This window comes from Pseudophryne corroboree, chromosome 11 (assembly GCF_028390025.1).
Source record: "Pseudophryne corroboree isolate aPseCor3 chromosome 11, aPseCor3.hap2, whole genome shotgun sequence".
NCBI classification, from domain to species: domain Eukaryota; kingdom Metazoa; phylum Chordata; class Amphibia; order Anura; family Myobatrachidae; genus Pseudophryne; species Pseudophryne corroboree.
In genome coordinates, this window is record NC_086454.1 from 61,103,008 (window position 1) to 61,116,530 (window position 13,523).

The 13,523-nt window shown below is 46.2% G+C and overlaps 1 protein-coding gene across 1 annotated transcript; it reads right to left on the minus strand.

Annotated features, from left to right (window-relative positions):
• Positions 1–3,997: 3,997 nt before the first annotated feature.
• Positions 3,998–5,762, minus strand: LOC134969926 (uncharacterized). Its single transcript, XM_063946089.1, has 3 exons — positions 5,612–5,762; positions 5,324–5,536; positions 3,998–4,709 (listed from the first exon to the last, which is right to left on the minus strand). The coding sequence occupies exon 3, from the start codon at positions 4,696–4,698 to the stop codon at positions 4,030–4,032; it is 669 nt and encodes a 222-aa protein (XP_063802159.1). The 5' UTR covers positions 4,699–4,709; positions 5,324–5,536; positions 5,612–5,762; the 3' UTR covers positions 3,998–4,029.
• Positions 5,763–13,523: the final 7,761 nt, after the last annotated feature.

Sequence of the window (13,523 nt, forward strand, 5' to 3'; positions counted from 1 at the left end):
GAAGCAGGACACCCAATCTTGTTGGGAGCATACAGGTCAAACAGAGCCTCTGTTTTCCGTATCCTAGCTGTTCTTGCGACATAAAGTGTCAAAGCTCTGACCACATCCAGAGACTTCGAACCAGCGAAAGTATCAGTAGCCACTGGCACCACAATAGGTTGGTTTATATGGAAGAAAGAAACCACCTTTGGAAGAAATTGCTGACGGGTCCTCAGCTCAGCCCTATCCTCATGGAAGATTAAGTAAGGGCTCTTGTGAGACAATGCCCCTAACTCAAACACCCTCCTTGCAGATGCCAAGGCCAACAGCATTACCACTTTCCAAGTGAGAAACTTCAATTCCACCACATGGAGAGGTTCAAACCAATCAGATTGAAGAAACCACAACACCACGTTAAGATCCCACGGTGCCGCAGGAGGCACAAAAGGAGGTTGGATGTGCAGAACCCCTTTCACGAACGTCTGAACTTCTGAAAGGGAGGCCAATTGTTTCTGAAAGAAGACGGACAAAGACGAAATCTGAACCTTGATTGAACCCAATCGTAGGCCAGCATCCACACCTGCATGAAGAAAGTGGAGAAAACGTCCTAACTGAAACTCTTCCGTTGGAGCCTTCTTGGTTTCACACCAAGAGACATAATTTCTCCAAATACGGTGGTAATATTTAGACATTATTCCCTTCCTGGCCTAAATAAGAGTGGGAATGACTTCTTTGGGAATACTCTTTCGGGCTAGGATCCGGCGCTCAACATCCATGCCGTCAAACGTAGCTGCGGTAAGTCTTGATACATGCACAGCCCCTGCTGCAGCAGGTCCTCGCGAAGAGGAAGAGGCCGAGGATCTTCTATGAGCAACTCCTGAAGATCTGGATACCAAGCCCTCCTTGGCCAGTCTGGGACAATGAGGATCGCTTGAACCCTTGTTCTTCTTATGATTTTGGGAACTTTTGGTATCAAAGGAAGTGGAGGGAAGACATACACCGACCAAAATACCCACTGGGTCACTAGTGCATCCACTGCTATTGCTTGAGGGTCTCTCGACCTAGAACAATATCTCCGAAGCTTCTTGTTGAGACGAGATGCCATCATGTCTACTTGAGGAACTCTCCAAAGACCTGTCACCTCTTCGAAGACTTCTTGGTGGAGGCCCCACTCTCCTGGATGGAGATTGTGTCTGCTGAGGAAGTCTGCTTCCCAGTTGTCCACCCCCGGAATGAAAATTGCCGACAGAGCTCTTGCATGTCTTTGACACTTTGATCTTTGACACCTCTGCCATAGCCGCTCTGCTTTTCGTTCTGCCCTGACGGTTTATGTATGCTACTGCTGTTACATTGTCTGACTGGATCTGTATGGGTTGATCTTGAAGAAGATGCACCGCTTGTAGAAGGCCGTTGTAAATGGCTCTCAACTCCAGAACGTTTATGTGAAGACAAGTCTCTTGACTTGACCATCTTCCTTGGAAGCTTTCCCCCTGTGTGACTGCACCCCAGTCTCGGAGACTTGCATCCGTGGTTACCAAGACCCAGTCCTGAATCCCGAACCTATGTCCCCCTAGGAGGTGAGAACCGTGTAGCCACCACAGGAGTGAAATTCTGGCTTTGGTTGACAGGATTATCCGCTGATGCATGTGTAGATGGGATCCGGACCACTTGTCCAATAGGTCCCACTGGAATATTCTGGCATGGAATCGGCCAAACTGTATGGCCTCGTAGGCCACTACCATCTTCCCCAACAACCGAATGCATTGATGAATCGACATCCTTGTTGGTTTCAGAATCTGTTTGACCATTCACTGGATTTACAGAGCCTTTTCTACTGGAAGAAATACCCTCTGTACTTCTGTGTCCAGTATCATCCCCAGAAACGATAATCTTGTCGACGGTTCAAACTGAGACTTTGAAAAATTTATGATCCAACCGTGTTGTTGAAGTACTGTCAGGGAGAGTGCAATGTTCTGCCCTAACCTCTCCCTGGACCTCGCTTTAATCAGGAGATCATCCAGTTAAGGAATTACATTGACTCCTTGGGGTAAATTTACTAAGCTCCCGATTTTGACCGAGATGCCGTTTTTTCAGCAAAGTGTCATCTCGGTAATTTACTAAACATTAATCACGGCAGAGATGAGGGCATTCGTAATTTTTTGCAAGTCCAAGTAAAAAATTACGAATGAATACACCATCGGTCAAATTACGCCTGTTTAGATATGAATCTCGGTCATTTACTATCCATTCGTAATTGTAATTGCTGCCGTGAAAATGCATTCGCGGCCGCAAAAAATTACACATCGTATTTTTTTCCTTAAAAAAAAGCGCCAGCATTTGAAAAGCGTGTTTACATGTGTACTCAATTATCCATTACTCACACCTGAATGTTTGGCCCTATAAAAGTGTTCCAGGCACATTTTGAACTTCTCTCACTCTGAAATGGCGGCTGTGGTGTGTGCCAATGATTTTTGGTTTGCTGTGGGATACCTTAGACTGCTCCATGAGGCTTCCAGGAATCAGGCCCAGGTAAGTGAACATGGTCAACAGGTTGTCCAGGTACCGCGGAGGCTGCGCCAGCCTCGTTTTTTTAGAGGGCGTTTAAACTTAAATGCATTGTCCGATGATAGGGTCATACAGATGTTCCGCCTAAATAGAACCAACATTTTCCACCTGTATGACCTTGTCAAACTGGGCATAGACCCTGAGACAGCATGCTCTCGCTCTGTCTCAGGCCTACACAAACTCCTGGCTGTGTTACACTTTATGGCTACTGGGAGCTTCCAGGCTGTGGCAGGCGACGTCATTGGTATCTCACAGCCCACCTTTTCCAGATATTTGAATCAGGTGAGTCTAAAAATACATAGGCGGTTATGTCTAAGTGTTGCTTCTGTAAGTACAAACAACACAGTATTGTAGAGAATACCTAACATGACACTCACCTTAGCTTGTTTAATGTCCACTCAGGTTTTGGATGTGTTGGAGCCACACATTAATGCCTCAATCTGCTTCCCTACCGAGGAGTCGGAGTGGAGTGCTGTCAGGGTAGCTTTCTATGAGCTTGCTGGCATGCCCAATGTGCTGGGGGCCATAGATTGCACACACGTTCAGCTGAGATCACCTAAGGGCCGCCAATATATATATACTAATAGGCATCTGGCACAATCAACTAATGTCCAGGTGGTCTGTGATGCAAACATAAAAATTATGAGTGTTGTTGCAGGTTACCCTGGTGGCTGCCATGACTCCTTCATCCTCAGTCAGTCATCGCTCTTCGATAAATTTGAGGACGGACAAATGCCTGATGGCTGGCTGTTGGGTATGTTTAAAATGTTTTGTGTGTATGTCTTTTAACCACAAACTCGAGTTTTGATTAGGTGAAAGAATAATCTAACATATGTACTAATGTTGACTATATCTGTTTTTCAGGTGATGGGGGTTACGGCTGCTACTCTTGGCTCCTTACTCCATTGTCCCAACCTGATTCTCCTGCTGAACACAGTTACAATCATGCACATAAGGCTACGCGGAATGTGATAGAAAGATGTTTTGGTGTGCTGAAGTCACGGTTTCGGTGTCTGGATAAATCTGCAGGCCTTTTGTTGTATAGTCCCTCAAAGGTGACTAGAATTGTGTTCTGCTGCTGTTTTCTCCATAATCTGTGTTTAAACCAACATCTGGCACATGATGAGGGAGAAAGCAGTCAGCAAGCAGAGGAGTTAGACCCATCTGGTGACAGTGTGAGTACATATGTAGGGAGGCAGGTACGGCAAGAAGTGATCCTGCGCTATTTTTCAGGTCAGTTTTAGTAGGCTGTAATTATCCTTGACTAAACACTTTGCACTACTTTCTATTGTGTGTTTTGTAACTTACTGTTTGTTGTTTATAGTGGTGTGTACATTGTACTTAGTTTATGCTAAAAATACATTTTCAGTCATTACCCATGAAAAACATACATACATACAGAGCAGCTTCGACAATGTTTGAGACGGACACAGGAAGTTGTGTGTTTGTCAAATACAAATTTTTATTTTGCAAATCACATTGGGGTTATTTTTTCCGCTTGTGTGTGCTGGGTGCTGTGCTTTGTGCTGGCTCACTGGCACGTGCTCTGGAGGAACGCCGAACAGGGGAGGTTACTGGCGTTTGGATAGGGGTCGTGGTCCCCGAGCTGGAGGTTACTTGGTGAGCTCCCATCAATGTAATATTGCTGCTCAAATTATTAATGCTTGCAATCAGTTGAGTGTTGGTTGCAGTGTGGCTGGCTACAATCCGGGATAAGGACTCATTCACAACCTGGTTGTGCTGAATGAGCTGAACGAGTGCCTGCTGATGGCGCTGTTGCTCATCTATGATGCGCGTTAAATGAGCAAGCATTTGGCTGTTGTCAGCCCTTATTTGCTCCATTGAGGTTGCCATTCGCCCTACTTGTACAATCAGTCTGCCCGAGTTGCGACTAATGCGCGGTAGATGATGGGGCAGACTGGCAAGGTGTTGTGTATGTGCGGTCAGGCTGGCATTGCTTTGGGCCTGTTGCCTTGTCCAACTGGCCCAAAAGTCATCTGGTATTTGGGTTGGGGGCGGAGCTTGTGCCAGTTGTGGACTGATGGAGGCTTGGGGGATATCCTGCAGCTGTATTGGCTGGCTTGGGTCAACAGGTGTAAGTTGCAGTGTGATGGTTGCCTGTTGGTCTTGTCCCTGCTGGTCCACGTCGGCCATCAAGCTGGGCTCTGTATGGGGTGGCCAACATGCAATGTTTATTTGTCAATTTGTTTAAAGGCTACTTCTACACATTACTACATTCATAATACTCCATTTGTATAGTTTTTGGCGTTGTTTTTCAAAACTTATAATGTTTTTTTTGTTCAAAAACATATATACCAACACAGGCGGCCACATAGACAGATTTGCATAATCCACACCTAACTACCTCCCCTCCACAGCATTACAGTGTTATATCACCTCCCCTGACCACGATATAGACTACTTACCTGGATAGTCCAGATGAGCGGAGCAAGTAAGCCATCTACATACTGGACAGGGGAGATGTGTGAACAATATAATGTTGTGGATGCTGTTTTTGTTTGGGAATTTTATTGGTATTTTATTTTAATGTGCACGTGTGTGGCCAAATTTTAAACAAATGTCTGTTATTTATTAAAAATGATGTTGGCGAGATCATCCACTAAGACCTTTTAAAAAAAAACATTTTCACCTTTAGCAATTGAAGACGTAACATCACATTGCTTGTTCTGGAAAACATGTAATCTCAAAACCAACTAACAACATATTAACTGTACTGTGTATATTATTGCCTATGTGTTTAATTTCTGTTTTTACTCACCAGATAACTGAGGTGATCGGGGCTCATCACTCTGCGAACTCGCCAATAGTGCCAGTGGTGGCTGGGGTGACACTGCCGAAATGCGTCGCCTGGGTGGGGATGATGGAGCCGCAGATTCCGTGCCAAGACGCCGTGTCCTACTTGGCCTCCTGGGTAAGTGGCCCGAGCCCTGTGATGGGCGCCTTACAGGAGGTCGGCTTCCAGAAGCAGAACCTATGTGAAAATATAAACATTAATATTTTGTACTTCTATGTGTTTTTAGAATATGTGACTACAGTGAAGTCTTACCTGCAATCCCAGCCTCATCCTGACTTGTCTGAGGCCTGTCTGGCCGGCTGGTCTGTGGGACTGTTGAAAAAGTGGACCAAACATTATTACCATGCTTTGTGTAAAAATTATAACTGCAAAGCCTTAGTGTACTGTAACCATCTATTAGGTATTGGATAAACAAATAATTTCTGATTAAGAGCTTCAAGCTTCATTATTTTGTGTTGTATATCCAAATGTACATGATGTTGCACACAATAAATCTGTTACATTTGAGAATTATGCCTCAGATATTGCAGAGATTGACTACTTGCAAATGTTTTAAAAATTTAATATTGGAATAATTGCACCGTTTTTCAGAAGTAAATAAATCAAAAAATATATTTAAAATAAGCATACAACACAGATGTCCAAGCAATATCGCAAAAAATATTTTATTAAAAAAAAAAAAACAGCAGCCATTGCACATGTTTTTGCGCAATATTAAATTTACCAAACAGCCAATGCAAGGTGAAAAAAGCAAATTCGAAACACAAACACACCTTAAGGGTGCATAGGCCTGAAATATGTGAAACACAATTTATGCATCCTTTACCCTTTAAAAATGACATTTACAACATTTAGAGGACATTTAATTAAAAATCTAACAAATCAAACTTACCATCCTGCGTGGGTCGGTCCGAATCCCGGACATGAGTAGCAGACACCACTTCGGCAGGAATCAATGCCCGCACAGGCTCCTCCCAGTCCCGATAGGTGGCCCGGAAAGGGGGGCCACCTCCGGTTTTTCGTGCAGATTTGGACTCTTTGGCCATCTTGGCCTTGACACGCCGCTTCATATCATAAAACCTCTTGCGGCACGTGTCCTCAGTCCGCCTCACCACACCCTCACTATTCACGGCAAGTATTACTTGCCCCCACAGGACAGACTTCCTGCGGGAGGACACCTTGCCAGCATCCTGACCAAACAATTGGCGATGGTGCTTCATCAGCTCACGCACCAAAGCCATGTTTTCAGCATAGCTGAACTTAATATTCCTGCCAGTCTTGGTAGTGGTGCGTGGCTGCGGAGCCACAACACCATCACTATCACTGGAAAATACAGCAACAGGCACCCCCTCCTCCTCCTCCTCACTAACCTCCTCCCTCTCACTACCCCCCTCCACCTCACTAACAGCCTCCACCTCACTACCAGCCTCCACCTCACTACCAGCCTCCACCTCACTACCAGCCTCCACCTCACTAACCTCCGCCACCACACTGACCTCTGAGTCTGACATGACAAACGACAAAAAACACTGAAAAATCAAAACACAAAACACACTCCTCCACTACTCCTACTACTACACACCACACAGCCAACACACACGCTCACTCACTCACTCACAAACAATGACAAAAGACTGTAAAAAAAAAACAAGGACAAAAAAGTAGACAAACTGTGAAAAAACAATACTACAAATATGACAAGACTACTTACACACACAGTACAGCACTCAACAATCACCAAACTCCTCTCCAAATCCACCAAAAACTCAACCAAACTCACCAACTCCAAATACACCTTCCTCTCTCCTCTCCACTAGCTAAACCCACGAGGTGCGGTGTGTTTGGGGCGGTTTTATAGTAATATGCACAGACACTCCTCCTTCACGAATACAACCAATCACGGCCGCGTGACGAAAACGAAACTTAGGACTAAAAACGCGGCAGCAATTTCTAAATCACTGCCGTAACAGACATGTGACGCAGTCGTAAAAAAAACACATAAACGCGGCCGCGAAACAGCAAACGCGGCCGCAATCTACAGCAGAAAAGCACGAATGACATCGACATCGGAAGAAACGAAAAACACGAATACGACAGCTTAGTAAATTAGTCGTAATCAATTCAAAAAGTTGCAATTTTACACTGTCGATGTCATTCGTGATTGAACTTGGACATGAATCTGGAAAATACGAATCTTAGTAAATTTACCCCCTTGTTTTTGAAGGAGGACCATCGTCTCCGGCATCACCTTGGTGAACACTCTCGGTGCCGTGGAGAGTCCGAACGGCAACGTCTGAAATTGGTAATGACAATCCTGCATCGCAAATCTCAGATAAGCTGATGTGGAGGATAGATAGGGACATGTAAGTAGGCATCCTTAATGTCCACCGAGACCATGAAGTCTCTTTCCTCCAGTCTGGAAATCACTGCCCTCAGAGATTCCATCTTGAACTTGAACCTTTGCAGGTAGAGATTCAGCGTTTTCAAATTTAGAATCGGTCTGACCGAGCCGTCCGGCTTCGGGACTACGAAAAGGCTTGAATAAAACCCTTCTCCTTGTTGTGACAAGGGAACCAGGACAATCACTTGATCCTGACACAATTTTTGTATCGCTGCTGATACCACTCTGGGATAGAACTGGCAAGGCCGATTTGAAAAATCGGCATGGGGGAATGTCTTGAAACTCCAGCTTGTACCCGTGGGACACAATTTGCAAAACCCACGGATCCAGGCCAGATTGAACCCAAATCTGACTGAAAAGCTTCAGACGTGCACCCACCTGAGCGGACTCTCGCAAGGGAGCCCAAGCGTCATGCTGAAGATTTGGCAGAAGCAGAGGTTGATTTCTGCTCCTGTGATCCTGTAGACGCTGTGGACTTTTTACCCTTTCCCTTTCCTTTACCTGCAAAGAAAGGGGAACCTTTGCCCTTTTTGTACTTATTGGGCCGAAAGGACTGCATCTGAGAGTGATGTGTCTTTTTAGCCGGCGCAGGAGCAGTAGGCAAAAATTTAGATTTTCCTGCGGTAGTCGCAGAAACTAAGGCATCCAGCCCATCTCCAAACAAGGCCTCTCCTTTATACGGGAGAGCCTCCATATTCCTTTTGGAATCTGCGTCAGCATTCCATTGGCGAATCCACAACGCCGTACATGCTGTGATCGCCATGGTAGCGGCTCTTGATCCCAGGAGACCAATATCTTTCATGGCTTCAAGCATGTACGCAGCAGCGTCTTTGATATGACCTAGCATTAGGAGTATCTCGTCTTTATCTATCATGTCAATGTCTGATGACAAGTTTTCTGACCACTTTTCAATAGCACTAGTTACCCACGCACAGGCAATGGTAGGCCTGAGTAGTGTCCCATTGGCCACATAGATAGATTTCAACGTAGTCCCTAACTTACGGTCTGCCGGCTCCTTCAAAGAAGCCGTTCCCGGCTCAGGGAGAATCACCTTTTTTGTTAACCGTGACAGGGCACTGTCTAGAATGGGGGGTGACTCCCACCTTTTCCTGTCTTCAGTAGGAAAGGGGTAAGCCGCTTGAATTCGTTTTGGAATCTGAAATTTCTTTTCAGGATTAGTCCAGACTCCCTCAAAGAGACTGCTCCCCCATATTTTTAAAGACAGCAACGGGCTCCACTAGCTAAGGAGGTAATGCCACAGCTGGTGGACACGTTTATACTGGTCCCTGCGGCCAAAGCATAATCCCCTTAACTAGTCAGCCCTGGCCGGGGTTCCCTGGGGGATTTGGGACCCTCAATAAAGGTCTTTCCCCTCCAGGGCTCCCAAGGGCCAGGGCTGAACCCCAAGGCTATGTCCGTGGCCTGTCACCTCTGGGCTGTGGTTGGTGAGTTCGTAGCATTTAAGTATAAAAAAATAATTAATATTTTGTTTTATTTGTAGAACTACAGGTCCCAGCAAGCCTCTCCCACATGCTGGTACTTGGAGAACCACAAGTACCAGCATATGAGGCATTAAAGGGTAGACTGGTACCTGTAGTCAGGGCCGGTGCTAGGGTGTTCGGCGCCCCCCTGCAAACTATAAATTTGCGCCCTCCAATATTCCTTTAGCGCGCGCCGGGAAAAGGGTTGTGGTCTCACAAGTAAGGGGCATGGCCACACAGTAGTACCCCCATTTAAAATTACGCCACAATGTAGTACAATCTTATTAATCTTATACGTAATGCCCCACCCGTAGTAGTAGCGTCCTTATATGTAATGCACCCCAGTAATAGTAGCATCCTTATACAAAATGCCACCCAGTAGTAGTAGCGTCCTTATACGTAGTGCACCCCCAGTAGTAGTAGCGTTCTTATACGTAATGCCCCCAGTAGTAGTAGCGTCCTTATACGTAATGCCCCCCACAGTAGTAGTAGCGTCCTTATACGTAGTGCACCCCCAGTAGAAGTAGCGTCCTTATACGTAATGCCCCCCACAGTAGTAGTAGCGTCCTTATACGTAATGCCCCCCAGTAGTAGTAGCGTTCTTATACGTAATGCCCCCCACAGTAGTTGTAGCGTCCTTATACGTAATGCCCCCCAATAGTAGTAGCGTTCTTATACGTAATGCCCCCCACAGTAGTAGTAGCGTCCTTATACGTAATGCCCCGCCAGTAGTAGTAGCGTCCTTATACGTAGTGCACCCCTGTAGTAATAGCGTCCTTATATGTAATGCCCCTCCCAGTAGTAGTAGTAGCGTTCTTATACGTAATGCCCCTCACAGTAGTAGTAGCGTTCTTATACGTAATGCCCCCCAATAGTAGTAGCGTTCTTATACGTAATGCCCCCCACAGTAGTAGTAGCGTCCTTATACGTAATACCCCGCCAGTAGTAGTAGCGTCCTTATACGTAGTGCACCCCTGTAGTAATAGCGTCCTTATATGTAATGCCCCTCCCAGTAGTAGTAGCGTTCTTACATGTAATGCCCCCCCAGTAGTAGCGTCCATAAAGCGCGCGCACAGACATACCTCACACACACACACACACACACACACACACAATTCACACATATATACACCCACCATATACACACACGTCACATACACACTTCAAGTTCTCTCTCACCCTCCACTTACCTAAGCCAGTCTCCCTCTGTACAGCAGCCTGGTCCGTGTAGCTCCGCCCCCTTCCGGCCCGTGTAGCTCCGCCCCCTTGTGTTCCGTACTCGGCGCTGTCACAGGTGAGGGGAGAGGAAGGGAGGGAGGAAGCTTTTCATGCTGCAGGTGCCCGCTGCCAGTGCCTGTCATACAGTGACAGACACAGCACTGGCAGCAGCAGCAGCAGCAGTGGGGACAGGACGGCGCAGCAGGGAAGGAATGCAGAGCAGGGGGAGCGCCTCTCCGTCCCAGCGCCCAGGGAAGGAATGCAGAGCAGGGGGAGCGCCTCTCCGTCCCAGCGCCTCCCTGCACTGCATCCCTTCGCTGAGCGGGTAGCGCCGGGCCTGCCTGTAGTTCTACTAGTAAAACAAATATTACAACAGGACTTGGACACCGTAGACAGTGCAACTTTCATCAAACACCCTTGCACAGTCACACTCACATATACTCACATATACTTACAGTACCTACCATCCCCTTTAGTGTTATCACTCCCCTTGTCCAGTAGTAATCCATAGGTAATGTGAAATGGGTGGTGCGGTGCGATGCCTGCTGCCGTACAGGTGATGACTGGCTGTTTATCTGGCGTCGCACCCTCTCACCTTCAGGTAGCAGAAACTTCGGACACGGCGATCCCCTTCCACACAGTGGCGGATCTAGACTTAACTTTTAGGGGGGGCGGTTTAAGAATTATGACTCCTCCCCCTAATCATAGCCCCTCCCACTTAGTAATGCCCTTCCCGTTCGCTTCTAAAATTTCCTATTGTTGCCATTACTAATAAAATTTTGCCAGTTAGTGGAGAGAACCCTGCGCACTGGTGATACAGACTGGCGAATCGCCATTCCTTCCATCAGGGGTGGTAGAGGATAAGACAGTAGGGCAATTTAAACATGCATGGGATAGACACAAGGATATTCTTACAAAGAAATTCAACATTGAAGCACACTGTATGAGCTGAAATTCACATTATAGCACACTGTATGAGCCAACGTTATAGCACACTGTATGAGCCAAAATTCACTTTATAGCACACTGTATGAGCCAACGTTATAGCACACTGTATGAGCCAAAATTCACTTTATACAACACTGTATGAGCCAAAATTCACTTTATAGCACACTGTATGAGCCAAAATTCACTTTATAGCACACTGTATGAGCCAATGTTATAGCACACTGTATGAGCCGAAGTGCACATTATAGCACACTGTATGAGCCAAAATTCACTTTATAGCACACTGTATGAGCCAAAATTCACTTTATAGCACACTGTATGAGCCAAAATTCACTTTATAGCACACTGTATGAGCCAAAATTCACTTTATAGCACACTGTATGAGCCAACGTTATAGCACACTGTATGAGCCAACGTTATAGCACACTGTATGAGCCAACGTTATAGCACACTGTATGAGCCAACGTTATAGCACACTGTATGAGCCAAAATTCACTTTATAGCACACTGTATGAGCCAATGTTATAGCACACTGTATGAGCCGAAGTGCACATTATAGCACACTGTATGAGCCAAAATTCACTTTATAGCACACTGTATGAGCCAATGTTATAGCACACTGTATGAGCCAATGTTATAGCACACTGTATGAGCCAACGTTATAGCACACTGTATGAGCCAAAATTCACTTTATAGCACACTGTATGAGCCAACGTTATAGCACACTGTATGAGCCAAAATTCACTTTATACAACACTGTATGAGCCAAAATTCACTTTATAGCACACTGTATGAGCCAAAATTCACTTTATAGCACACTGTATGAGCCAACGTTATAGCACACTGTATGAGCCAACGTTATAGCACACTGTATGAGCCGAAGTGCACATTATAGCACACTGTATGAGCCAAAATTCACTTTATAGCACACTGTATGAGCCAAAATTCACTTTATAGCACACTGTATGAGCCAAAATTCACTTTATAGCACACTGTATGAGCCAAAATTCACTTTATAGCACACTGTATGAGCCAACGTTATAGCACACTGTATGAGCCAACGTTATAGCACACTGTATGAGCCAACGTTATAGCACACTGTATGAGCCAACGTTATAGCACACTGTATGAGCCAAAATTCACTTTATAGCACACTGTATGAGCCAATGTTATAGCACACTGTATGAGCCGAAGTGCACATTATAGCACACTGTATGAGCCAAAATTCACTTTATAGCACACTGTATGAGCCAATGTTATAGCACACTGTATGAGCCAATGTTATAGCACACTGTATGAGCCAATGTTATAGCACACTGTATGAGCCGAAGTGCACATTATAGCACGCTGAATGAGGCAACAGAATGCAGGGACATAATGCCGGGAGAAGAGAGGAGGGGGGAGAAATGGGACACACACACACCTAATCATTGATGGAGGCCGGGTCCCGCCGCGATATTGGGAACGGGTGCCGAGCGGTGCAGCGAGGCGGAGGACGAAGACAGAGAGAGAGCGTCCTCCTGACGCGCGTACAGGAAGGAGGGGGCGTGCTCAGATCAGAGGTCACTGTACGCGCGTCAGGACGCTCCTCTCTCTCCTCGTCCGCCGCCGCGCTGCACCGCTCTCCAACCCGTTCCCAATACTGCAGCGGGACCCGGCCTCCATCCCGCTGCCGGTATATGTAGGGGGGGCGTTCGCCCTGATCGCCCCCCGCTAAATCCGCCACTGCTTCCACAAAAGAGATGACGGGCGGGCAAGAAAGGAAAGCAAATCAATTAAGAAGTATCAACTCTTCTTCCACCGGAAAAGAGGATACTCCATGGGGTGGAAGTGACCTTCACTGGTTGGGTAAAAGGTCATTACAGGCACAAAGCCCCAGTCACCCAATTGTTACCTAACAGCACTCTCATAGTGAAGTGTACGCTGGACCTCGCACACCCGTGCAAGGTCCGCCGAACCGGGACAAACACATACAGGGACAATCTTGTACTCCGATGTTCTTCACTCACAGGTCCCTGTAAGGAGGCAAAAACAAAGAACAGCCAGCAGGGCCAGAAGCTAACCTAGGCCTATATTTACTAATAATCCGAGTTTGACCGATTTGTGTTTTTTTTTT